Consider the following 27,022-nt stretch of genomic DNA (forward strand, 5'->3'; position numbering starts at 1 on the left):
ATGCACTTCTCAGAGGTCCTCCCAGAGGTCCCCTGCTCCCACCCTCCAGGAAGAGAACCTCAGTGCTCTGAGAAGGGGACATGAGGGGGATGCAGCACCCAGCTGGGAGGGAGGCCAACTCTCTGCAAGGAGCAGGGTATGCAGACCGCCCTCTGCGCCTGCTGGGCCTGCTTTCCACACACGGCCCACCCCACTAGCCTCGTGCCCAGGGACAGGTGCTCCAGGACTGCAGGCTGCTGCCATCACGCAGACCAACTGAGGCAGAAAGGAGGCATAGCTGCAAAGAGAAGGCACAAAGACACAGATGGGAACCAAGGACAGCAAATGATGGGGGCGTCTTTGCGAGCACAAGCTACGAAGCGAGCACAATCCAACTCATAATAGTAACTCTTGAAAGTCCATACGTCCATCAAAAGATCGACAGATACAGAAAGGGTGGTGTTTACACACAGTAGAGTATTACACTGCCACGAAGAGGGATACGCGTCAGCCATCTGTAAGAAAATGGATGCACCTCGAGACCATATGTGAAGTGAAATAAACCAGATACATAAGCTTAAATGTCACATAGTTTCTGTTACAAGGGAAGGACAAAGTATAAAAGAAGAGCAAAATAAAAGAGAGAGAAAAGGAAGTAGAGGGATCTTTTATACAAATGAAAGAGACCAAGAGACAGAGGGATGGGGAAAGGATGGGAGGTGAAGCAGATGAAATGAATTCAGTTGTGAGCTGTCCATGTGCCAACTCCCCTAGAGGATGTGATCACGATGCACTGCAAACATGGGCCATAAAAAAACAAAAACTGAAAAAACAAAAAGCTGCTGGAAAATGGCGGGTAAAGCACAGCTGCTCCTTACAAAAAGATCTCTAAGAGGAGGCGACAACTCAAGCAAGGTATTTTCATTCCAGCCCGTGGTGCTTCTGGTCCAAATCTGTATGTAACGCACAGTAGCATGGAAGCCTCGAGATCTACAACCAAGATGAATATAGAAAATAGCGCAAGGGTCCCCACACGATGCTCATCTGGTCTCACACATGTGTCTCATGCTCAGGTGCACACAGCACAGAAGCTTGGATCCTCGATCCCAAGCCTGTCTGGAAAGCCTCCGAGTGGAAGAGCTTGGCACTGAGGCCCCAGGCAGTGACTGCCACTCCCGGTCATCCAGGTAGACCAGCAGGATGCCACGCATGGCTTCACAGAGCAGAGATGAAGCCCAACCCAGGAAGCTGCCTGCTGGCCAGGGCCGGAAGGGGAAGGAACTCCGCACTCCACACTGGAAACAGCCACCCCTGCGAGCTGTGACCCCTCAGCTCCACCCTGCAGCAGAAACTAAGCAGACCGCTGGCGCCGGTGCCCAGTGCGGTGGAGCAGCTCTGCTTTTCTTCCCAGAGAGGATGATGGGGAGGGAGACTGTGACCAGACTAGCCACGTCGCCACCAAAGGCCGGTGGAGAAAGTCGGTCTCTAGAAACCCTGACTTAAGATTCAGGGACTTGGGGTAGGGGACAGGAGAATCCACTGCAGCCATGGACAGGGGGACAAAAGGGACAGTGGTCATGCTCATTTTCTATCACAACTTCACCACTCAAGCCAATACCCACTCGCCATCCGGAGCGCTGGGAGGGTCCCCCACGGACAGCATACAGGACACAGGCACTTGGTCCCCGACCTCAGGAACAAGACCCCGGACCCAGAGGGCAATGCAGCCAGCAGGACACCTGCATGGCGGCCTTGAGACCCAGACAGGACCCACATCAGAGGCACTAATGCCTCACCCTGGAGACCAGGAGCACAGCAGTGGGCTCAACAAAGGTGCTGGGCTTGTGCCAACTTCTCATGTGGCCCTCGAAGCTGCAGAAGTGAATGCCAGTGAGACAAACTTCCAGAAGGGAGGAAAATGCAGTGGGGAAGGAAGAGTTTTGAAGACACTGGTATAAAAAGACAAGGCAAGTGAATGGAGAAAGCAGAGCGCCCTGAACACTCTTCATAGATCTCGAGCATGGGAATGAAGCTCTGGGCCCAGAAGAAGCGCTTCCATGTGGCCAAAGGCACAGGGGAACTTGGGGGAAGCTGGTTACCCGAGGGTCTCCCAGGAACAGAGGAGAGGAAGCACAGGGGGGCGCTGTTAAGGAGAAGGAACAACTCGGGGAACCGGGGCTTGGAGAGACAGAAGAGGCTGCAGTGAAGAGGTGACAGTCAGGAAAGACCCCAGGGAGGTCGAGGCTGGCCATGCAGCTGCCTGGAGAAGGCAGGGGGGCCTCACACTTCACCCTCACTCTGTCCCCTTCACCTGTGCAGCTCACCCTTGCCACACACAGCCCTGTGGCTGGTCTGTCCACGAGCGAGTGCCCACAACATCCACCGTGGACCATAAGGCTCTGCAGAAATCTGCCTGAAGCCTCCATCAGCTGGGCCCAGGGAGACAGAGGGCAGACAGCACGAGTCCCAGAGTCCCCTCGGGGAGGGAGGAGGGAGCACACAGGGATGGGTCTGTCCAAGACCCAGTGGGACACAATGTCCCACTGGATGCCTAGGGTTCGCTTCTTTCCATCCTGCTTTTAGAACGTCACAGCTGCTATCCTGTGCCTAGTCACCGCTGGAAGTAGCCTTGGGTACAGAGAGGAACAGTGCCAACAACGGAGATACCAGAGCCCATTCTGCACCCACTTTGATGGTGCAACATCGACCCTGCGGACACTGAGCAGGTGCGCACTATGGGCCCTGGGGACATAGACTAGCCCTGCACACAGGGACACTTGCCCTCCGGGGACCCTTCCTCCTGAGTGCTGGCAAGACATGTGGGCAGCTTCTGACCAGCTGCATGTGGCAGAGATGAAAGGGCTCCTGGAGACGAGGACACAGGGTACTGCAGGTGGTGTTTTGGAAGAGGACGGAGGTGAGCCAACCTGCATCCATTGCAACAAAGATCTGTCCAAAAGTCAGCGCCACTTTTCTAGACAAGGCCACTTCTAGTCTCACTCAGAAACTTGGGGTCCTCTCTAAGCACTGAAGGCTTCCACCCCCTTCGGAGGTGGGGGGGCAGCTGCTCAGACTGAGGCAGCAGAAGGGCCATGATGGGGGCAGCACGTGCAGGAGGGGACTCTACAAACTGCAGTCCTTGAGCGACAGTCCCTGAGCGACAGCCCCTTCGCTGGGGGTCAAGGCTCACACATCCCACACTCGGGCATTCTTGGCATAAAACCAACCGCGTGCAACACCATAGCTGCCCAAACACCCAACAGAAGGCCACACTTACTTCTGTTGTAGCAGGTGGCCAGCACCCCTTTGTCTGCAGGGCTGGCGCTAATGTGCCAGATCTCACCTGCCTGGTGGAGGAGGACGTTTTTATTGATGATGTTGTTTTCATCGTCAAAATCTATGATGTGGATCTACAAATGCAAGAAAAGGGTGCATTAGGGTCTCAAACATTCTGATCACGAGAATCACCAAATGCACAATTCATGACAGATACAGCTCGGATGAATGTTTATCTTACCATATGGACAGTGTTGCCTTCTGCAGTTTAATTCTTACTGCTCACCTCTCCGAAGTCAAAGACGTTAACTTCCTGTACCCCTGTGAGCTATGTAACTCGACCCTCTGGCCCTCCCATCTTACAAAAAATAAACCACTATGAGCTCTGTCCCCAGGTTTCTCCGAGCTGTTTCTGTTTCATGGCTGCAGGGCCAGGGAGGTTTGTGCAAATCAGTAACGTGGAAATGTACATGGCAGTGGGGTGACAGCAGGGGCAGGGAACAGCTGCCCGGCGTGGTCTGGAAGCAACCACAAGGACAGAGCCCAGCGGGTTCTGGACAGTGCTTGGCCACTCCATGGGAGGCAAAACTCAAGTCACGTGAGACATGATTAAGGTGAGAAAGGGCTGCACGTTAGCACATCCTTCACTTCTTTTTTAAAACAAGGCAGTCAGTACCTCTGATCTTATAGTATTACTTACACCAGTGTTAAAGGAAGGACCCTAAATAAAAAGGTGAAATATGCTATTTCCATGCTTTTCTGAGTAATTTTTAGAGAAAAAATTATCCTCTTATCGATACTCAAACAAATGACAGCACAGCATCGTTTAAAAAAATAAATTTAAAACTGGGAGTAGTGGTGCACACCTGTAATCTCAGCACTCGGGAGGCTGAGGCAGGAGGTTCATCCCAAGTTCGAGGCCAGCCTGGGCTGCATTGTGAATTGAAGGCTAGCCTGAACTGCACAGTGAAACCCTGTCTCAAAAAGACAAAAAAAAAAAATCTGATTTCTGGGAAGACAGTGAAGTGGTGAGCAACAGAGAAACAGCCTCCCTGAGATTTGGTGTCCAGACGCTGGAACACAGCAATGTGAGGAAGGGAAGAAAGAAAGTGGGTGCCCTGGGATCTGAAGTGAGAATTAAGGCCCTTGGGGAGACCAAGGCGAGAAACTTCCATAAAGAAGGAGGAAGTGGTGAGTGGTGCCAACTCCCCGAGTGGGGACTCACTGCAGGGGAGAAGTGGTCAAACCTGAGCTGCTCAGTGACTGCTGCTGACCAGGGAGACCTCTGTGGAGAATGCAGCTGTGCCGCAGAGCAGTGGTCACCCTAGACTACAGGGTGAGGGGAGTGAGTGTCCTGCAGGGGGGGACAATGATGCTGGCTTTGCATTTTCACATCTTTTCATGAATAATACACATTGCTTTTGTAATTAAAACAAATGTTAAGTAGTATTTTTAAAACATTTCCCTGATACCCAGTAGCCTCCTGTGCAGGGTACACTGTTCCCTGGCATGCAGCCCTTTCATGCAAAACACCCTGCTCAGGCCAGATGTGGTTGTGCAGGTCTGTAATCTAGCACTCAGGAGGCTGAGGCAGGAGGAATGTTAAGAGTTTAAGGATAGCTTCAAGTTCAAGTGAGTTCAAGGCCAGCCTGAACTGCACGGTGAGATCCTATCTCAAAAAGACAAGAAAAAAAAGCACCCTGTGCTCAATAGGGGGCTCTCTGCACCACCCATGTAGAATTCAAACCTGCCTCAGCCTTAAGAACCCTTGCAACTACCACCCCACCTGCAGGGAAGAGGCCGGTAGCCACATGGGAACACCAGGAGGCCGGAAGTGACAGCATCTAGCCTGACTTGAACAGAAGCCTGGGGGTGGGGGGGCTGCTGTCCCACCGTCTATGGGGAACACTAACATCACCACTGTTACTTTTAAAATCTTCAGAGCAGGAAAGGGAAGAGAATCAAGAAGACAAACCACATCCTCCCATGAGCCAGGTAGTGCGTGGGCTGGGAGACAGGAAGAGCAATCACCACTTGACCCCCTTAAACCCCATAAGAAATGGGCTGATTTAGAGGAAGTCAGGCTGAGATGATAGCAACGCAAGTAAAAAATAAATAACTTAATGCCTGTATTGTTCGACAGATTTTGCAGGCCTAAAGCTGGTAGTCTGGGCATCTATTTGGAGAGTAATTATGCATTATAGCAGCTGTGGGGGATCGCCTTCTGTCTTGTTTTTGAAATCCAATGTTTTGTTCCATTTAACTGTTTTGTTTTATTCCTGGATGTGGTAACCTGAGCGACTATTTGGAGATAACAATGTGCAATGTAACAACCATTGTTAAATTCCTATCACCTTGTTTTGAAATCCTGTATAGCTATTGTTGTTCTTTTGTTATTGTCATTTGGTTTTTGCTGTGTTTCTTTGATTTGTTTGCTTCTTGATTTTTCAGTTCTTTTTCTCTTTAAAATAAAAAAAAAGGGAAAAAAACCAAACATATCTGTGTAAAATAAAATATTCAAAACTGTTAAAAAGAACTCTGCCCATAGAGCCCAGGGGGTTGTGAGCGGCACGTATGGAAATTTTCCTAATGAACTCCAGAGACACACACAGTACTCCCAAGCCCTGGAGAACGCCAAGCGAGTCTGAGTGAGCACACAGTGCACCCTCCAGGGTTAAAAACCCACGAAGGGGAACTGATCATTCAATGACCATTAGGGGATCACTGATTTGATCACAGGTGACAGAGACCTGGGGCACAGAGGCCACGCCCAGTGGGGTCAAGGGTGCTAGTGTTACCGAGGAGTGTGCATCGCGGGTGTGTGCATGTACATGTGTGAGTGTGTAAGCCTGCATCCTGCTGTACACTCTGGGTACACTACAGCACCCTGGAGATGGAGATTGACTGGCATGGATGCAAGTACCAGAAGGGAAATCACTCTTTATTACGAACCACGACTTAAATACTTAAAAATAAGAATTTCACTATACCAATTAATACTTAATTAGCCAACTGTATGTAGCTAATTGGTGGTGACCACCAATACCAGGAAAGCTATAGTAACAGTGGTACATGTTCTATACATATAACACCGTTAAGAGGTTCATTTTAATATGTAAATAGAGCTATATAAATGGCAGAATTGAAAGAGCAATTTTATTTCAAATCTGCCCCAAACAATAATCCAAAAATATAATTTCTAAAATATTATGTGGCTTTAAAAATTGTGATTCTGTATACCAAAAATGTTATGAAAGTATTCCTTTGTAAAAGCAGGGATAAAAAGGCATTCAAGTATATAAAACCGTTACATGCGGCCATAGTCTAAAAGGTAACGTATGAAATCATAAATAATTTTCATGTCGCTGGGGAAGTTTTTCCTTCAGTGTTTGACACATTTCCTGCTTATCAGAAATCCATTAACACTAGGGGAAAATGCACTTAAATCTACTGTTCTACCACGCCCCCTCTGCAATGCAGCAGCCCCCGCAGGGCTGCCTGGGGGAGCCTGGCTGCACCTGCTGGCTCTGTCCCCACTGAGTCCTGTCACTCAGAGGACCACCCCTCCCATGGTGGGGGGGGTTCAGCCCCACCTCCCCGCAGCCCGTGGACCTCACACTCCTCTATAGAGCTCTGCCCTCTCCTGTGAAGGAGTAAGCCATGGCTTCCAGTGCAGCCCCTTTCCTCCTTCAGACTCCTTTCACCTGTGAAGCACAGGCGTCGCCAGATCACAGGAACACAACTCTGCTAACATCGTGCACCCTGGGAACACCCTGAGTCTTCCCTTCCAAGCACAGCAACTCTCCGGGTCTTTTCACATTTGCAGTTTTACAGCAGATTCATGGGCAGCCTCTCCCATTGCCCCATACTGCCATGAAATTCTGCAACCAGGGTGGATTTAGGACCTGGAGCCTGGAAAGCACAGCCTAGAAAAACGCTGTCAGGATGCCAGTAGGCCTGTGAGTTACGCCAGTTTCTCCAGAAAGGAAGGGCTTTAAAGGGAGGGGAGACCAGAGGGCAAGTGGTCATCAACTCTCAGATCAACTTGAGAGCTGAAAAGAACCTGTGAAAGGGTCTCCAGGTACAGCAGACCAGCAGATCATCCCAACCACAAGAGGCCCGCAGGCAGAGCTCACCCTGAAGGGAGAAGGACATAGAAAGAGGGCAGTGAGGCACCTGGACTAGCCCCACCAGGAACCAGGCTTCCCTCAATGCTTCAGCGACCAGGGCCACAATGTCCCCTTCCTCTTCAAGGACAAACAGGCCGGAGAGGACAGCAGAAGAGAAGGAACAGGAAGAGGAAGGAGAGACATGGACAGAAGTGGGAAAAACACACTCAGGCCAGAGTGGGTCCAGGAAGCTGCATTTTTATAAAGCATCCAGGAGGTTCCAACAGTGGTCAAGGACCTCCAGGCATCAGGGACACAGGATCAAAGCTATTGCTAGTCAGTACACAAGCATGGAACCAAGCAGCTAAGGCTGAAAAACTGAGAAAAGGTACCCTAGGAAAGAAAGAAGTGCCCAATGCCCTGCAGCCTCTCTGGATGACTGCACTCCCTGTAGCCACCTCAGATATCCCTATTCTGGTCCCCAAAGAGGCCCTCCCCATGACAGCCAGGGCACATCAGCCCTCTTCACCTGCACAGGACAGCAGGCCAGAGCAGAAGGCACAGGTAGCAGGCAGGAGACAGCGCCTGTGCACAGGCTTCTCTACGTAAGCGGCACTCCTCACGCTCACCAGTCCGGGCCAGGTTATCCCCTCTCCCATGTGCCGCACCCGCCAACTGCAATGAAGCCTCTAGAACAGGCTGAGCTAGACACACTGAGAGGTGGTGACACTAAAGGAGGACAGCAGGGAGCAGAGGAGTGCCGGGAGCTGCTAGTGCTGGCTGCTGCCAAAGCTCCAGAGAGTTCCCAGGAGCAGCCAGCTCCTGCTGCCGGGAAAGCTGCTAAAGCTAGGGCTGAGAGCTTGGAATTCAAGGCCCAAGAATCTGCTAACACTAAGCACGCTGCACTTTGCCTACTTGTAATTTCTATCTGAATTGGGCCAAAGAACCCATCAGTGATGCGTCAGCAGCAGGTTTCCCAGGATCGGGATCTAAATACCAGAGCTGTGAGGACAAGCAAGACTTATGAGTCACCTACATAACAAATAGGGGGTTACCAAATTACAACAAAAACCTGGGGGGAAAATCCATACAGCAGCCAATAAAAGACCTCTAATCTAGATCCCCGCCCCTCATCTTTGGCTGAGCCCCAGCAGTCTGCTCTCCCATGGGGTACAAAAGCCTTGCTCTCACCATCCACATGTGGATTTCATCCTTCCATTGGACACACAACTCAGGACACACATATCTGTGGATTTTTGTGCACATAGCACAGAAAAAAAAAACAACTTGGGGCTGGAGGTTTAGCTCAGCGGCATAAGTGCCTGCCTTGGAAGCAGGCAGTCGTGAGTTTGATCCCCGATACTAATAAAAAGGAAAAAGACCAAAAAAAAAAAAAAAAAAAAAAAACAACTGGGGAGTTTTATTAATAGATAAAATCAGTATTTCTTGAATGAATGAATACATCAGTCTCAACAAAGGTATACACCTTCCCCAGAAGCAGAAAGGCACAACCAATATGTCAAAAACACACTTTCCTACTGGTTATTTGGGTTCATGTTCAAACCACACTGAAGTGCAGGAAGAAAAAGGAAAACTGCCCTTTAATTATGATAGAAAAAGATAGCTGCAAGGTTAGCCATGGACTGGAGCCAGGGCCTTCATACTGGACTGCAATCCCAGCCCTTTTATTTATTAATTTTTTTGACACAGGATCTAGCTATGTAGCCCAGGCCAGCCTCGAACTCACAGTGAACCTCCTGCTTCAGCCTCCCAGGTACTGTGGTCACATGTATGCACCATCACGCTTGGCCATCAGCCCTTTTTTTTTTTTTTTTAATATCTTTGGATTTTTTTTTTTTTTTTTTTTTGAGTGACTTGGTTTTGCTATGCAGCTGTGCAGTCTGACCTGGTCTTTTTTTTTTTTTTTTTTTTGTCTTTTTGAAACAGGGTCTCTCTATGCAGTTCAGGCTGGCCTTGAGCTCACTTTGTAGCCCAGGCTAGTCTTGAACTCACAACAATCCTCCTGCCTCAGCCTCCCAAGTGCTAAGATTACAGGTGTGTGCCACCATGCCTGGCTCCTGTACTATTTTTTGACATGGCATAGATAATGCACAGCCCTGTAGCATCCATGATCTCTCTGGGAGGAGCACAGAGCAGTGTTCATTGCCATTTTAATGCTGATGAAAGTGAAGCCCAGCAAGGCCAATCCACTTACTCGAGGTCATACAGTCAGTGCCAGGCCTGGATCCTGAACTGAGTTCAGATTTGGTGAGTGTCCACTACAGTGACCAGCGTGGCAAATGACCACCTCCTGGACAACTGGCAGAGGCAGCCAGAACTCCATGCAAAGCCAAGACAGTGACTCAGTCCAGGCTTGGCAGGATAGGGTATCAGGAACAGCCACAGAGTGACCCACCAGCCCCCAGTCCCCACTGAGCCTCAGTCACTTACACAAGGAAACTCAGTGACCCCAAAACCACCGCAGAACTCAGAACAAAGCTAAGCAAAGTACATCTCAATTACTGCACTCACTCATTCCACAGAGCTGGATAAGATGTATTTAAATCCATAGAGAGCTGAAGTTTGTTTGTACAACATTAATTTTTCCTTTCAAATGTTGCCTGGAAAGTCAAGAGCAAAATGGTGATAAAACTAAGAATAAGCTTAGCAATTAACATGTATACATTTGTCAAAAATAGTTACCTGATTATCATATTTAAGAGACTGCGTCCCAACCAAAAACCGGATGGCATCTGTTTCTGCAGTCTGAGGGGTGAGAGCCCGGGCCTGCGGGAGGGAAGGAAAATGCACACAGTGGTTTATAAAGAGGCTGAGAGGGCAGCACAGCTCAGCAACCGCTGACCAAGGGTCAGTCCGTGGCTGAGGTGACTGGACGCTTCTAACATAATCCTGCTCCGAAGCTGCAGAGACCATCACTGTAAATGGGCACACACATTGTGCTATAAAGACAAGTTACTCATACCACAATAGTGTATTTTTAAATAAAACCATTATTTCAATAGTAAAAGATTGGTTAGATAAATTATGCTGCGACAAAACAATATGGCAGAAAACAGTTCCCAGTAATAGCAGCATAGGTGGATTAAATTTAAAAAACCTTCCTTGAAGTACATAGCTAAAAACAAAAGGGGATAATACTGTGACTCTTTCTCAAGGCTCCAGACAGCTAGGAGGGGAAGAAGGCAGGCTGAAAGGAAGACCAAGACCTGACTAGCCTTCACCTAGAGGCATCCGTCCAGGGGGAGGTCTGATAAAAGGCTGATGCCAAGGAGAGCTTTGACAGACTCATGGGGCTTCGCACACAAACAATAAAGTACAGAGAGAGTGCTCAATTAGTAGGGCTACAGCCTAAAAGGGAAGGCAGACTAGAAGTAAGGTAGCGACACAGACTAAAGCTCTAAATCTCCTCAACCCTGCTCCTAAGCTAGGAACCCACCTGACAGAAGCACTAAGTCCTCTGAAAAAAGGTAACATTCAGAGTTTCCAAAGTTTTCAAATGCAATCTAATGTTCAATCAAAAACGACCAGTCATACAGTAAGACAAAACCATAGGGACAAAAACCAGAAGAAACAACAGAAAGAGCCCCTCAGAGGAGTTCAAAGACCATGTTCCCTGGAACACAAGTTCTCAAACTCTAAGCTACATGTTCAGGAGTTTGCTCCATGTGAGAGTGAAGAAGCAGGACCAGGCAGAAGGAGAATTCAGACTACATAACAACTGCAGCAGAAGCTTCAGTGGGGTTCTGGGGCTGGATGAGCCATCAAAATTGAGGCAGGATGGCTAGGTGTTTGTGCCACCCACCAACCACCCTCGTGGGTCAGTGACTTGATGCAAAGTGTCCCTGGAGAGAGAGAGTAACTTTGGGCAAAGTAAGTCCGCGTGGCTGAGGGTAATTCTTGGAGCAAGACCTATCTGAGACCTGTCACCCACTAGTAATTTCAGAACCTGCTGGATTCCCTGACCATCCAATGTTGGCAGTATCTATCCTTAACACATTCAATCGTTAAGAAAAAACAAGTTAAGAATTCCAGGTGATAAGGGCTGGGGATTTAGCTCAGCAGCATAAGCACCTGCCTTGCGAGCAGGCAGTCATGAGTTCGATCCCCAGTACCAATAAAAAAGAAAAAAGAATTCCAGGTGATGATTCTAAGGCTTCAAGAAGGACAAATGATACAACTAGATCCTGGAGGTTAAAACAGTGCTTGGAGCTTGTAAATAATAAAAAAGAGAAAGGGAAGCTTGCTGCTTCCTGCCCATAACCTGCTCCTCTTTGGTGATGACTCTCTGTCATGCTGCCCTGCCTTGGAGCCAGCTGACTATAGACTGATACCTCTGCAAACTGTGAGCTAAAGTAAAACTTTCTTCCATTTAAAAAAAAAAAAACTCAGCGTCCCTTAGTACAACCATTAACTGGACCCACGTCAAGTCCCCATGTGCCCTGTGATAGGCACAACAACAGCCCACTAAAACTCTATGTCCTTGACTCTGGAACCTATGAATCACATCCATGGTAAGAGGTCTGTGCAGGTGCCACCACAGTAAGGTGCTTGAGATGAAGAGATTGACTACCTGGATTTTTTAATCCCATGGATCCTTGAAATCAAAAACACTTCCTGACTGCAGCTGGAGAGGAAATGACAAGACAGCGAATTGAAGGAGACAGGAGAAGAAAGACTCAGGCAGCCATGGCTGGCTCTGAAGATGGACTGAAGGAGCTGTGGGCCAGGAACAAGGACAGCTCACGCAAGCTGGAAAGGTGGAAAGAGCCAGGACACAGATTCGCCCAAGTGGGGCCCTGGACTGAGAGAACTGTGAAATTGTGTTATCCAAATTGTGTTATCCCAAGCCACTTAGTATATGCCGACTAGCTACAGCTTTGGGAGAAGCTTCAGTCCTTCAAGGCATCCCAGGGCCCCACAGCCACCACTCTGGCAGACCCACATGAGCAGCTGAGCAGCATTTGCAACTTCAAGGCTGCAAAACTGACGAGGCCCCTGTGAATCTGGGTGCCTTCTACCAAACCTGTGCTTAGACTGAGGAACAACAGGGGGCCGTGATATTGGCAACATTCTGATTTAAACATCTGGCTTAGGAAGAAGTGACACCAGTAAGGAAAAGAGAGGCTGCCCTGAGGGACAACGCCCAGACTGCTCCAAGAGCTGGAACCCAAGTGGTAGAGAAAAGGCTGCGGACAGCTCCCCATTCCAGACAAGAAAACAAAGAGCTCCAGATTCAGGGACATGTGTGCCATCACTCCACAGGATACAAGCACAAAAGGCAACAAAAACAGGACCTGGGAGAGAAGCCCTCTGAAAGAGAATGATTATTTTACACTAAAAGACTTTGCTACCCTTCAAGTCATTGACAAAAAGCTGACTGCCTGCCACACACAGGCTGTAGCAGCATGGAAGTGGCCGTGAGGGTGCCCAGGAAGCAGGAGGCACAATCCCTGCCCTGAAGAAATGTAGAAGCTCAGCCAGCTGTGATGATGCCTGCCTATAATCCCAGCACTCAGGAGGCTGAGACAGGAGGACCACCACAAACTCAAGGCCAGCCTGAACCAGATAGGGAAAAAACCACAAAGAAGCCGGACACAGTGGCACGTACCTGTGACCCAGCACTGGGGAGGCTGAGGCAAGAGGACTGCTGTTAGTTCAAGCCCAGCCTGGGCTCCATAGTGAGTTCAAGGTCAGCCTGAACTACAGAACAAGACCTTGTCTCATAAAAAAAAAAGGAAAAGAGGGCGGAGATATAGCTCAGTGGCACAAGATCCTGTCTAACAAGTCTAAGGTCCTGAGTTCAATTTCCAGGACCAAAAAAAAAAAAAAACAAAAAACAAAAGGGAAGGAGAAATGTAAACTTTCATAAGACAAGAGAAGACAAATCGCCTAGTCCATGATTAAGCATCAAAAATGCTGGCGAGACCACAGTGGTCGGTTAACATTTCTCCATATTCACTCTCCAGCTCCACTTTAGGCAGGAGGCAAGATTAAATGAGTGCTACTGCTGTACAATAAAAGAAAACCAAAAATAAGCAAACTGAGCCAGTGGCTACCCTGAGAGAGAGCAGCATTTCGGGAAGGCTGATGACAGTGAACAGGCATTCAAGTTCCTGGAAGGAGTCAGGCCAAGCAACCAGTACGAAAAAGGTCTCCATACACTAACGGACTTCAGAGAGAGGAAGCTGACACAGCCGTAGAAAAGCACTTAAATCCAGAACCATCTTGTTCAACCTCACACAAGAAAACACTTGTAAAAAAAGCAGGAAAGCATTTTTATAAACAAATCTGAAACACACCTGAAAAAGCACAGTGGAACCAGGTTTGTGTCTCACTCCTCAGTGTAGACCTTCTTGACGCCACTCCTCCCCCATCCCTCCTTTGCTTTTTTTTTTTTTTTTTTTTTTTTTGAGACAGGGTCTGTTATGCAGTTTAGGCTGGCCTTGAGCTCACTTTGCAGCCCAGACTGGTCTCAAATTTGCAAGGATCCTCCTGCCTCAGTGTCCTGAGTGCTGGGATTACAGAAGTGCGCCATCACGCCTAGCTCCTCTTCCCTCCTCTTAACTACTCCTTTCCTCTGTCCAGAACACAAGAGGAGTCGGTGTCTGTCTGGACCACACACAGTGACCTGCACACAGGTGTGGCTCAATAAATGCGTGTGCCCTCATGCCCAGCTGATTTCCATCCTAAGCACCTGTCAAGTCTGGTGCTGTCCACCCCATTTACAAGTAATCCCAGTGGTTACAAAAACCTTCCTTAGGATGAACTCATCTGGCTCTTAAGAATTTATCACCAAATACTCATCTGCTTAGCACTTTCCTATCCACACAAAGCTGGTCCCTGCTGTGGTGGAGTCGCACACACAGGTCAGTGCCCAGTAACTGCCGGTTGGGACATCCAGCCTGCAGGTGTGACCCATGATAATCTCGAAGCTTGGATAATATACCGTGGTTATGTAAGTTACTGGTTTAGGATAACTTAAGGAAAGAATTTTTTTTGTTTTGTTTTGTTTTTTCTTTTTCTTTTCCTTTTTTTCAAGTTCATTTTATTTCAAAGAGAAAAATGAAGAAACTTAATAAGGAACTTTCAATGGTTCTCCACACATCTTCGGTGTATATAAAACTTTTCAACAATAAACTTTTGTGTGTTTGCTTGTTGTCTGAGAGGGAGTCTCGCTTTTCATTCAGGCTAGCCTTGAATTCATTATGTAACCCACGTTGGCTTCAAAAGCATGGTGATCCTCCTGCCTCAGCCTCCAAGTGCTGAGATATAGGCGTAGTCAACTTTGAACTTTTAAAAACCAGGCCCAGTTGCTGTCTTCGGGAACTCCAAATCTCAGAGACAGACCCGAACTGCCACACCCCATTGTCCCAAAGGAAGAGGCCTAGGTCAGGTGGCAGGAGGAAGGGACTGCCCTGCCCACCTGCTGAGCCCAGGACCGCCCCCAGGTCTTGTGCGCCCCACCCTGCACCCAAATCGCACCGGAAGCCTCAGTCTCACCCGCCAAGATCAGGCACCCAGAGATCTCGAGCACCGCAAGCCCTCGTGAGACCCCGCGTGCCGTCAGGGAGCAGGATGGGCACATCTGCCGCCCTCTCGCAGCCCACCTGGAACTCCAGACCGTAGATCACCGGTGCATCATCCTCCATGCTGCGGAAAGTTATCCGCCTGCAGCTCGGACGCTCAGATACTCTCTAGAGCCTGCGCGTCCCACTTGGTGGGCGCAATCACAGAGTCCATTCTTTGCCTTCGCGCGGCCACAGACTCTCAGTTCACTCTTTTTGGCCCAGGCCAACTTCCGTAGGACTTACTTCCTGTTTTTGTTAGCGTCATCAGTGTGCTCCTTATGAGAGGCCAATGACAACAGCGCGCGGCTCAGGCGCATGCCTACTCAGGCTTTCATCCAGGCTCTTTTAACTATGGCGGCTCCTAAGCAGGAGAGTTCCGATAGAAGGAAATACGGAGAGAACGGGCGGGAAGCGGCGCTAGGGTTCTAGGTTCGAGTGCGAGGAGGTGTTCTGAGGCGCGGTGCAAATTACTGCTCTTTGCAGTCTTTTCTGCACCTCACACGTGGAAAGAAGGGCCGGCAATGGGTCATTGCAGTTACTATCATCAATCTTTGTTCTGCCGGTATGCACAACCTTTGTACTTCCATTTTATAGATGTAATTACATCCTGAGTCTCGCTGTGGCTGGGAAAACCACCAGTGACCACAGACTACTTAAGGCCTAAAGATTTCAGCTAAAAGTCGCCCCTCAGGCAGCGCTCCCAGAGTGCCCGCCCTGTTTTAGTTAGTGGCACTGGGACACAGGCCATAAAGACCACCATAGACAGGGAAGCAAGAGGAATCTTAGATGTATGATAGCCTGCTATCATCAAAGGCTTTATTTGTATTTTCTCGTAAGGCGATCAAGGCCTTAAAATTGATTCTGCTAAAAACCTTGACTCTTCACTTCGGGCTATAAATGTCCAAAGCATAATTCAAGTAGAACAAAACCTGACCTTCATTTTGTAACGTTCGTTAATGTGTATCCTGGAGTCAAATCCCTTCTCAGGCCTGCACAGGTAGGTATGTTAAATATTTAGAGAGGGTCTATGTAAAAGTTACCAAAACAGATTGATTAGCCTTGAATTTAGTGCTCTTTAAGACTGAAGACACCAAAATAAAGAATTTATAACGACTTCCAAATACTGCAGAAGTCTTCAACTACTGTCTTAAACCTCTGATCACCTGGACTCCAGGAAAAGCAGAAAACTTCAAATGGATGAAACCACCTACAATAAATAATCATTTCATGAGAAAGGAACTACTTGGTTAGAATATCAGGACTGAGTAAAGATCAACCAGACTCCAGCCCAGCAGCTAACCCGTAGCTAGCCTCCTGTCTTTGCAGATTCCCTTCATCAGACTGCATGCCCTCCAGCTGCCCAACTGGAGTCTTTCTACTTACCTTTGAGGGCCAACCTGAGCTTTGTCAACACAAGCTAACAAAACATTTTGGCATTTTATTTTACTTTTTAATTAAAGCTTTTTCCTATAAATTTGTGCTTTAATTCCCATTATTACTAAAAACAAAGACCCGGGTCAGGGATATAGCTCTGTGGCACAGCACCTGCCTGGCAAGCACAAGATTCTAGTTTGACTCCCAATATATAAATAAAAATTAAAATAAATTGTGGTCAAAAAATTTTAAAAAATAAACTGTGGTCCATACTTATTTAAAAAATAAAAAGGCCCATGCTACCTGGCAACAACACAATTCATAGCAGAAACCCCTTCACTGGCGTGGTTCCACCAGGATTCTAAAGCCAGGCACCTCCCTATCTTTACCCCTTCATGACTGATATGGTTGGGACTCTTTTCCTTAGTTATATTCAGTGCCCAATGCCAAGCAGAGCTTAGAGCTAAGGTTCAATGAACATTTGCTGAGTAAATGAGAACTCTGAGATTGCATGACAAGTCACGGAAGCAAAGCCCTAGAAACCAGACTCCTATTCAACTTTTGACATAAATTTGCAGAGGTAAGAGACTGAAAGGTCTTTATACTCGTGGATTAAGTCTATCCACAACCCTCATATCATCTTTGTCATCAGGGTGACTACATAATACTGCAGATGCATGGTGGGAAACGCAGAAAACAATAGTACAAAGAAATATTCTTGAAAATTAGTATTTCTACAGACCGTTGGCCAAATACTGTTTCCTTCCATCTGTCTGCCTTGCCACAGATTGCTAATAGCCTAAGTGTCAAAACATTTCAGGGCAGATGATTCCTTTCCTCCGCCTCCCTAGAACCCGGCCTCCCCGCCCTTGTCCACCGCAGGGGAACCGGAAAAGCTCCGCGCACCCGGCCTCTAGCTCCTCATTGGGGTACGCGCTGAAGACCGGCACGCGCAGGCGCACCAGCCGCGAGAGGGGCGTGCCGGATGCTCTTTCCTACTTCCGGGCTGTCAGCTGTCTCCAGGACGCGGGTCACAGTCGCAGGTGACCTTTTCCCCAGTCTCAGGGGCGGGTGGCAGGTGAGGCTCAGCGTTGCGGTTGTCAGGAGGGGTTGGGTAGTGCCATCCTGGAGCCGCCAACCGGGGCCCTTTCCGTAGACGCCGGGTCTTTTTCAGTCCTGTCTCTGTCGCCTTCTGTGCCCTCCTTCGCCAGGGCTGGCTAGCAGTTGGCCTTAGCTGATCCCAGCGCGTTCGCTAAGCCCGCTGTGTGGTTTGATCTCAAGGTGCATACCTCGACCTGTACCCTTGAGGAGCATCCTAGCAGCTGTAGCTCAGGACCAGGTGTCGATGCACCTATACTACATGACCAGGCACAAAGGAGGTGCCCGAAGTGTCACCTGGTTCGCTGCTGTTCTTACTGTGTCACTTTTGTGCGTGCTGTTAGCAGTGTCTCGAGTTCCCAGTAATCGCAGACAGTGTTATAAGCTCTGGTGAGAGATGACAGCAAGTTGAAGCAACTTGGGGAGGACCTCATGGAAGAGAGGGACATCAGCCGAATCTTAAAGAAAAAGTAGTGTTTAAGAGCTACAATCCCAACTCCATATTAAAATGGGTGTCAGTTTAAAGAACAATAAAACCAAAAAAATAGCAGGTGTGGGTGAGAATGTAAAGGACTGGGCCACTTGTGACATACTCCTTAGTAGGAATGTGTTGTTGTTACTGTTGTTGTTGTTGTTGTTGTTGTTGTGGGTACCAGGAAGCAAACTCAGGACCTTACACATGCCAAGCAGACACCAACCACTGAGATATATCTGCGATAGGAATGTTAAATGGCTTGCTGCTGTGAAAAACTTGTAATCTCTACAAAAAAAATAAAACTAGAGTTCCCATATGGTCCAGAAATTCCTCTTCTGGGTACACAAAATAGTTGAAAACAAGATCTCAGAGAGATAGTTGTGCATCCATGCTCATAGCAGCACTATTTCCAACAGTTAAAAGTGGAAGCAACTCAAATGTCCATTAATAGGTCAGTAGATACACAGAAGGTGCTATGCACATACAACAGGATATTTATTTTTAATTTTTCGAGACAGGGTCTCACTCTGCAGTTCAGGCCTTGAATTCACTATGTAGCTGAAACAGGCCTTGAACTTGCAATCATCTCTTCTTGCCTGAGCCTCCTGGGATCATAGACATGCACCACCGTGCCTGGCTGCAAGGGAATATTATTCATCTGTAAAAGGAAACATTCTAACATTGCTATGACATGGATAAGCCTTGAGGTCATTATGCTAATAAAATATGCACACTACAGAAGGACAAATATTGTACAATTCCACTTATATGAGGTAGCTAGTGAAATTTACAGAAATAAAAAGTAGAATAGTGGTTGCTTGGGGATGGCTGTAAGGGGAGTTATGAGTGTAGAAATTTAGTTTTGCAAAATGAAAAGCTTGCAGATTGATTGCACAGTAATGAGCATATACTACCATGCCTCAACAGTACACTTAAAAACAACTAATATAAACCATGGGTATTTAGCTCAGCAGCACAAGCACCTGCCTGGCAAGTATGAGGTTGTGAGTTTGATCCCTGCTACCAAAAAAAAAAAAAAAAAAAGTAAACAGTACACTTAAAAATGGCTGAAGTGGAAACATGGTGTGATGGTGCACACCTGTAATCTCAGCACTTGGGAAACTGAAGCAGGAGGATCACGAGGCCAGCCTGGGCAACACAGTGAGTTCAAGGCCAGCCTGGGCTGCACAGTGAGACCCTGCCTCAAAAACAAGTAAAACAAACAAACAGTAATGGGTAAATTTTATATGTATTTTGCCACAATTTAAATTAAAAGTGGAAAACAAAGTTTACAAATTTTGAGCCATTTGTGTAAGCAATAAAAACATTTCATTTTTGTTGAGATCCTGCTGCCTCAGCCTCCCCAGTGCTAGGATGACAGACACCAGCAAGCCCAACAATAACTCTGTAAGTCAAAAGCAAGATAAAGTAGCTTATTACCTGACATAGCCTGCTGATAAGGGGGATCTGTGATTGTCTTTGTTTCAGGCAACATGGAGGAGGAGACAAGTAGTGAGCAGGCTGTGACCGAGACAGCTCCCTTTCCCCGGACAGGAGCTGAGAGCAAGGCTCCTCAGGTTCCTCGAGAGGAAGAGGGTCAGCTTCTGTATCGCGAGGAAACCATTGATCTTGGTGGAGATGAGTTTGGGTCTGAGGAGAATGAGACCATCTCAGAAGACTCCAGCCACCTCCCAGATAAGCTTAGCGAGCACATGATGGAGAGCGTGTTTATCTCGGACTCCCCCAATAACAGCGAAGACGATGGGGGTGAGCTTGGCTGTTTGCGGGACGTTGCGGAGCCTCTACGAAGCACCGCTGATCACAGACTGGACGGTGTCGCAGGCAAAGAAGAGATGGATGTTCTGAGTCACGACAGTGAAACGGATGCAGACGACACCCCCCAAGACGTGTCGGACATGACATCAGACAGCAGAGCGTCTTTGAAAGAAGACTCCACCCAGGAGGAAGCTAAGGGGCTCCCTGCCTTTGATGATGCCAGCGCAGGGGACATGGTGTCCAGGGAGGAAAAAGCCCCCCTGGAAAAGCAGGCATCCGACGTGTCTTCCAGTCAGTCCTCTTCCAGAGACGAGCCAGTGCCTGTGTGCACCATCTTCAGCCAGGCCAGTCCAACTCCAACGCAGCCTCCGCTGTTCCTACAGGATGGCTTTGAGTCCCAGATGGTGAAGTCCCCAAGCTTCAGCAGCGCAAGTGAGACATCCTCAAAGACCCCTCCGCAGGTGGTCCAGCCCAGCCCCAGCCTGAGTAAATTCTTTGGAGATACGATCAACACCAACTCCTTGGCCTCGGACTTCTTTGATTCCTTCACCACCTCTACCTTCATCTCTGTCAGTAACCCCAATGCAGGCACCCCAGTTCCAGGAGAGCTGTCTTCCCACACTACACCTGTGGGAGAAATGTCCCCCGATTCGGCCAACCCGTCTTACTCTGCACAGATGGAAAGATCAGAATTGGGGGTTTCCGCAGCTTCTCTAGAAATCCCCGAGTCTCCGAAACCATTTGCACAGATACAAACAGTGTTTGCAGGGAGTGATGACCCGTTTGCCACAGCCTTGAGCATGAGTGAAATGGACCGAAGGAATGATGCCTGGCTTCCCAGCCAGGGGACCAGAGATGTCCTTATCTCAGTAGCAACCCAACAGTACAGCACTGTGTTTGTAGACAAGGACAACCTCACCATGCCAGGCCTCAAGTTTGACAACATTCAGGTAAGACAGCAAATGTCTCTGTATTCGCATTTCTATAAAATATATATAATGGCTTTCAAAAGGTGGAAAAAATCTTTACTCTAGGATTCCCAAGATTCTGATTTTCGCCCCCTGAGATTTCTGTTTCATTTTGTTTGTTTGTTTGTTTGTTTGTGTGTTTATTTGTTTGGGTTTGGGTGTTTGGAGTTTGGTTTGTTTTAGTTTTCAGCTGCAGTCTTGCTATGTAGTTCAAATTGGCCTTCATCTAGCAGTGATCCGCCTGCTTCAGTTTCTTGAGTGCTGGGATTATAAGGTGTTTGCCACCCAACCTTGTGAGAGTCTGTGTTTTATCTCTAGGTTATTAGGAATTCCTTTGATTTCTCTAGTACTATAGTGAATTTAAAGTACTACCTAGACTCACAGAAAAACTAGCAAGTAGTTCAGTATGTCCTGATTCTCTGACTTACCTGTACACTTTATGTGATCAATTTATTTTTGATATTTGAACTTTATTACATGATAAATTCATTTGTTTAATACAGAAAACCTGTTTGTATTTACACAAAACACATGTGATGTGGAGGATTTTTAATAGTATCAGTTTTCCATTACTATGATGAAATACTTGAGGCTTGTAAAGAATACTTGTGCTTGTAAAGAAACTCACAGTGATCCTCTTGCCTTGGCCTGTGCACCACTGCTCCCAGCAGTCACCCACTTCCGAAATACAGTGGTGGAGTCAAGCAGTGTGGCGCACGCCTGTGAACCCAGTGCTCCTGACTCTTGAGGCAGGAGGATCACTTACAGTTTGAGGCCAGCCTGAACTACGTAAGGAGACTCAGCTCCAAAGAAAAAAATGTAGTAAATAAAATACAGTGGTGGGACAGAAACATCATAGCATCCCTACCCCAAAAGAGAGAAACAGGGAAGCAAAATCAAACAAGACTGAAATCTGGCAGGGCCAATGTTAAGTCCTAAAGATCCAGCCAGGTCTGTGCACCGTGTGGCTGAGGTGGCCCTGAGATTTGAGGCTCAGCCGCCCTGCAGTTGTACTGCTGCTTGCAGGTCACATGGCTGCTCTCCCTGGCTCCACGCCTGATGCCCACAGCCTTGCCAGGCTGGCCTTTCACACCATGGTAGCTCTCCTTCCCCAGAGCCCTGTGCTCCATGACCCCCGTAGACATTCTCCCAATGCAGAGCCTGCCCAGCGGACCGGTGGCCTCTGTCCGGCTTCCTACGAGTTTTTTTAAAAGTCTTGGTGGAAGCTGCCGTGACCGCCTAGCTCATGGTTCTGCATACCTGCAAACCCCAGCACCACCTAGACACTGCCAGGCCCTGTCACAGAGGCGTTCCTGGGTGTCCAGCCCAGAAACTAATTTGCCTTCTAGACCTCTTGGGCCCCTGATAGGAAGCCAGGCCTCCAAGGGTTTTGAAATGCCTTCAGGGCTTCTTTTCTTACTGGCTCAGAACAAGTCCACAAGCTCCTCTCCTAGAGCACAAATTTCTGTCTCCTGCTCATCAGGAGGTGCACTTAAACTATATCCAAACCTTAGCAAGACCCCACGGATAAAATGGGAACGGCCCAAAAAATAAGCAATCACAAAAATATGCAAATATATATGCTAAATGGTAATACACAAATGTATTTCCATTTTCTGTCTAGTTAGTTTGATTTATAATTATTTATTGTATTTTTAGTATGGGAAGATCTAGGGCAGCCCTAATGGAACCAGAAATGGTTAAATAAAAGTTTTGTTCTGGTTTGTGTTTTGAGACAAGGTCCCAGGCTTGCCTCAGACTCACCCAGGATGGGTACCCTTGTACCTCAGGCCCTAGTGCTGGGATTACAGGCATGTGCCACCTCACCTAGCTAAATATTTTTAAGGTTTAAAACACATCAAAATGTGCACATCCTGTGGGCCAGAAATTTACCCCCAAGAAGGCACTTTCAGGAAATAGTCACACTCATACACAAATAGCCAATAGCCAGCTATTGGGATTTCGTCAGAGTATGGTTTATAATTGCAAGCAATCTGAAATAATCTCCAAGCTTATTATTTGGAAGCTGAATATATTTAAGTTCTCCAGTCATGAACTTGGAGGATTTTTGTGGGCACTGGAAAAGATGCCAGGACTTTGGGAGAAGGACAGATGAAAAGAGGGAACAGAGGATCTCTTGGTCAGTGAATTATCATGTGTTGTACTGTACTAGTAGATGTGTATCTGAATTCATTCAACCCAACCTACCCAGTACACAACCGGAGTTAATTCCGACATCAGCTGTGGACTTCGGTGAGGATTACGGTATCAAGAGAGGTTTGCCCTTGTCACAGGTGTGGTGGGGGATGTTGGTAACACAAAAAAGGCTCTGGGGGACAGGAGATGTAGGGAATGCCTTTACAACCTCTGCTCAGTTTGGCCGTAAACCTAAAACTTCGTTAAAAGAATAAAATATTTTTCAAGAGATGTTAAAGCAGCATGTGGAATGAGGCTCATACTGTCTTGTTAAATTCGGAAGTCAGATGATCAGTGCATAGCAGGTAGCAGGCACAGTCCTTTAAAATGTTTGCTAATGTATGCATCAGATTAACTCACTTATGCACTGGTCTTGGCCTGCGGCTGCACTGGACTGCAGATAGGATCCCACGTTCCTGGGGCCCCAGAGGCGGGGCGGCGCAGCTCCCAGTTACTTGCTCCCCATCCTGTGCGAGTCTGTCTTCTGGATCCTAAAAGAGAGCTACAGCCTTCTCCATAGAGTTTCCGCCTCATTTCTCAGCAGCTCTGTGAGTCAGGAAGCCCAGGGCAGGAATGTGACTCTTGTCATTGAGGTGACAGCCTGGGAGCCTTGTGAATGCTGAATGGACTGGGAAAGGGACAGTGAGGCCCCTGAGGTAAGTTGGTTTGCAAATAATAGACCTATAAGCCTGGAGGCATCTGGATTTTGAATATTTTATTACGTATTCATCCTCCAGAATATTCATGCACTTAACTTTCCTCTTCAGAGGATTCCTTGGGCATTGTTGGCCTCATCCATTTCCACCCTCTCAAGTCTGATGCACTAAGCAGGATTTAATCTTGCAGTCTTTTTGATAAATTCCAATTACAGACCCTGGATTCCGGGGCCTTTGGATGCATAGGGTGTGATGTACTTAGTTACTGAAGCAGTACCCGTTTGCTCCCTGCCTGACCCTGTACCTCCAAGCTGGTTTTCTCAGGGTTCTTGCACTGTCTGTTGCTAAGTTCCTGCAACATTCCTGGGCCCAGCTTTAGATCCCTTTTCAAACTCCACTCTTTTCCCCTGGCCTTGCCCTCTGCTGGGAACAGAGCACAGGAATCCAGAAGTTCCCATGGGGTGTTCATGGCTTGGTTCCCAGCAGTGTACCTGGGGAACCATGCAGGGCTTGGCCCAGGACATTTAGTGGGCAGGCCTGATAACGCTGTCTATCCTAGAGTGGCTGGGTATTATCACACTCTTGGGATTTTTGAGATACAGTCTCTTGTATTCTAGGTTGGCCTTGAACTCACTATGCAGCCTAAGCCAGCCTCAAACTAGCAATGATCTTCCCGCCTCATGCCCAGCCTCATGAATTCTAGAATCACAGGTGTGTACCACCCCACTGGGCTTATCATACAATTTTTTTTAAAAAAGCTGCCCAAAATATAGGTCCTGGGCTAGGGGTTTAGCTCAGTGGCCTACGGGCCTGCCTGGTAAGCTAGGTTGTGAGTTCGATCGCCGGTACCAAAAAAAGTTACAAAATATAGATCCTTCTCAAGTTGAGAAACACAATATAGATTAATCCAAATGCTGCAGCAGCTAGAGACTCCTGCATCCTGCCCACAGTGCACCCTGGGATGCATCATCCTTGGTTAAAGCTTTAGCTGCTTCCTGCTCCTGGTTCCAGGGGCCCTGGGGCTGTGTCCTGCAGCCACACCCTCCATGCTCATGGACCCCTTGCCCACAGCCAGCCAGGAGCCACGTCCTTTTCCCTGCTCTAAGGTGTGAGCCAGGTCTTCCACACCTCTGCAAATAGTGCTTGTTTTGGAGACTTCGTGGCAAGTAGAATCTGAACTAAGACTGTTTCTCAAGCAGTCTTTTCTTCTCTTTACCTTACACAAGGAACAGATGTGCTAGGCATTGGCCCTGCGTCATCTCTTCAGTTACCTAAGATTCTTCTGGAAACTTTTCATTGCCAGGGTAGCAAAGAAAGACCTCTAAACTTTACACCAGTGTTTCTTTGCTGATGGGCTTTAGCATTTCTGTAATGAGTTTTTCTGTTGGATTTTTTTTTTTTTTTTTTTGAGCCAGGGTTTTGCTACATAGTTGAAGCTGGCCTTGGACTCACGGTGATCCTCCTGCTTCAGCCTCTCAAGTGCTAGGATTACAGGGATGCACCTGGCTTTGTACACAGCAGATTTTTGAGATGTTAATCATCTATCAGCTACTTCAGGTTCCACCCTCTCACAGTTAGTGTTGTTCTAGGTTAGCTTCCTATAACACTTGTTTGTTTTTTCCCCAAATTGTTACTAATATCTAATTAGCCTCTCTCTAATTTATGGGATTAAATTTTTAACTGCTTCTTTATTAAGTGACTATAATGGCATTCTTAAGTTAAATTAGAGGCCTTAATGGCAAATTTATAAAACCTCATCCTGCTATAGTGCATCATCGAGAGAATGTGTGCTTCTTTAACTGATTTAGTCACAGATGGCATTTATTCTTCTCAAGGAAGTAAATGAAGCCAATCATGGTGGTGCAAGCCTATCATCTCAGCTACCCAGGAGGCTGACGCAAGGGGACTGTAAATTCAAGGCCAGCCTGGGCAACTTAGCAAGACCCTGTCTCAAAGTGAAAAGAAAAATTTTTTAAAGGGGTGGTGGGAATGTAGCTTACCGTAAAGACCTGGGATTCAATTCCTATTACCATGCTCTCCAAAAAAAGGTAAATGAGAAATATTAAGACTTAGCAAGGAATAAAAGCAACTCATCTTACAGTATTGCGGGGATGCTTCTTATGCCTGCATCTCCAAACCTTTCCAAACTCTTCCCAGAAACCAGTTCCAAAGGCTCCTGAAGCACGTGGCCAGGGTGATACCACTTCTTGGTACCAAAAAAATCTGTCTTCCCCGCTTTCTCCTCAGTGACACACAATACCAGACACCCACAGCTCAAAGGAGGAAAGGTTTGCTTCGGCTTAGTGTTTGCAAAGGTTTCAGTCCATGATCAGCTGGCTCCAAGGCAGGATAGCATGGGTCTTGCAGAGCGGGGATGCTCACAGTATAGGGGACAGGAAGCAGAGGGAGAGGGAGGGAGGGAGTCACACCCTTCCAGGCCACCTCCCCAGTGACCCACTCTCCATCAGACCCCACCTCCCAAGAGCAGATCAGTTGTGGATTCCTCTGTGGGATGATTCACTGATTAGTGTAGCGCCTGCTGCAATCCAGTCTCCTTCCCAAAACAAATCCTCACCTCTACGGATTTGGGGGACATTTGTAATACTGGGGGAAAGCTTCCAGCCCTCACCCCAGCAGCCATAGGAATGTGCAGTGCACAATCCCTTCAGCCCACATGCCATGACTGCTGAATCCAGAGGAGGAGCATTTCTTTCAGAGGTATGGTCACATCTTCAGGCTCTCCATCTTTGGTCTTTGTGCAAACGCTCTTACCCCCAACACATCCTACAGTGGCTAAGATGTTGCCTAACTGGACAAAGTTTACTTTGGTGTGGTCTGGTCTGTCCTGTCAAGGGTGACGCTGGAATGGAAGAATCCAGTTGGTCCTCCGTCCTCGGAATCAGGGTGTGATCCTGCTTTTTGCCTAGATCTCTGGGTCTACATCTGCAGAAATTGTCTAATACAAGTTGCATGTTTGTGGAGCCCTTTAATTATCCTCAATTGCTTAGCTGCTTTCTGTGGCTCTGACACCTGAAATGTCTCACTTCACTCTCTGAAAGCAGAAATTACAAAATCGCTGCCCATAGATGGATTGGCTGGGGGTGATGGGGGAGATGCAGAGCTTGGCCATTTTCTGCCAGGTTCAGCACCCCAGGGTACAAATAGCTCCTCACCTGGAGCCAGCCTATCCTCCTGCGGTGGGCTGTGACTCTGCCCCATGGAAGGTATCAACAGACCCAGGCGCACTTTGGCCGCCTCTCTTGCTTACCTGTTCTAGCTGCTGCTTTCTTCAAAGTGTCACCATCTGAAAAGCTGCAGAAGATTCCAGTAACCTCGTCTGCAAGGAGACCTGCTTCTGCGCTTTCTTTTCCTCCAAGAGTGGGAGGATGACAGGAAAGTGCAGTCCAGCTGACATGGGGGGATCCAGCCCCTGTCACCCTCCTGAGAGTGGCCCAGTTTAGGTTTCTCTTCAGTTACCCACAGATCTTTGGTCCCGTTGAAGTTTGTGTCCCTTTCTCAGCAGCTA

General features: G+C 47.8%; 2 protein-coding genes across 3 annotated transcripts in view; one reads left to right on the top strand and one right to left on the bottom strand.

The window, feature by feature from the left end:
- The window catches only part of Eipr1 (EARP complex and GARP complex interacting protein 1), a 92,829-nt gene extending 77,630 nt beyond the window's left edge, over positions 1-15,199 (bottom strand). The window contains exons 1-3 of the mRNA XM_005001509.4: positions 14,993-15,199; positions 10,068-10,151; positions 3,257-3,389 (exon numbers count right to left, since the gene is read on the bottom strand). Coding sequence (XP_005001566.1) covers positions 3,257-3,389; positions 10,068-10,151; positions 14,993-15,034 — 259 coding nt within the window. The 5' untranslated portion in view covers positions 15,035-15,199. The remainder of the gene's footprint in view (positions 1-3,256; positions 3,390-10,067; positions 10,152-14,992) is intronic.
- A 2,028-nt stretch (positions 15,200-17,227) lies between these two features.
- Positions 17,228-27,022, top strand: part of Trappc12 (trafficking protein particle complex subunit 12) — a 36,916-nt gene continuing 27,121 nt past the window's right edge. Inside the window, exons 1-2 of one of the 2 annotated variants that reach the window (XM_003464933.5) lie at positions 17,228-17,370; positions 19,389-20,626. In XM_003464933.5, the coding sequence (XP_003464981.2) occupies positions 17,313-17,370; positions 19,389-20,626 (1,296 nt within the window). In that variant the 5' untranslated portion in view covers positions 17,228-17,312. Of the gene's footprint in view, positions 17,406-19,388; positions 20,627-27,022 lie in introns of both variants that reach the window. The other variant, XM_005001507.4, reaches the window with a different exon arrangement.

Source organism: Cavia porcellus, unplaced genomic scaffold (genome assembly GCF_034190915.1).
Source record: "Cavia porcellus strain 051 isolate PalLab524CR breed Dunkin Hartley unplaced genomic scaffold, mCavPor4.1 scaffold_8, whole genome shotgun sequence".
In the NCBI taxonomy this organism is placed as follows: Eukaryota; Metazoa; Chordata; class Mammalia; order Rodentia; family Caviidae; genus Cavia; species Cavia porcellus.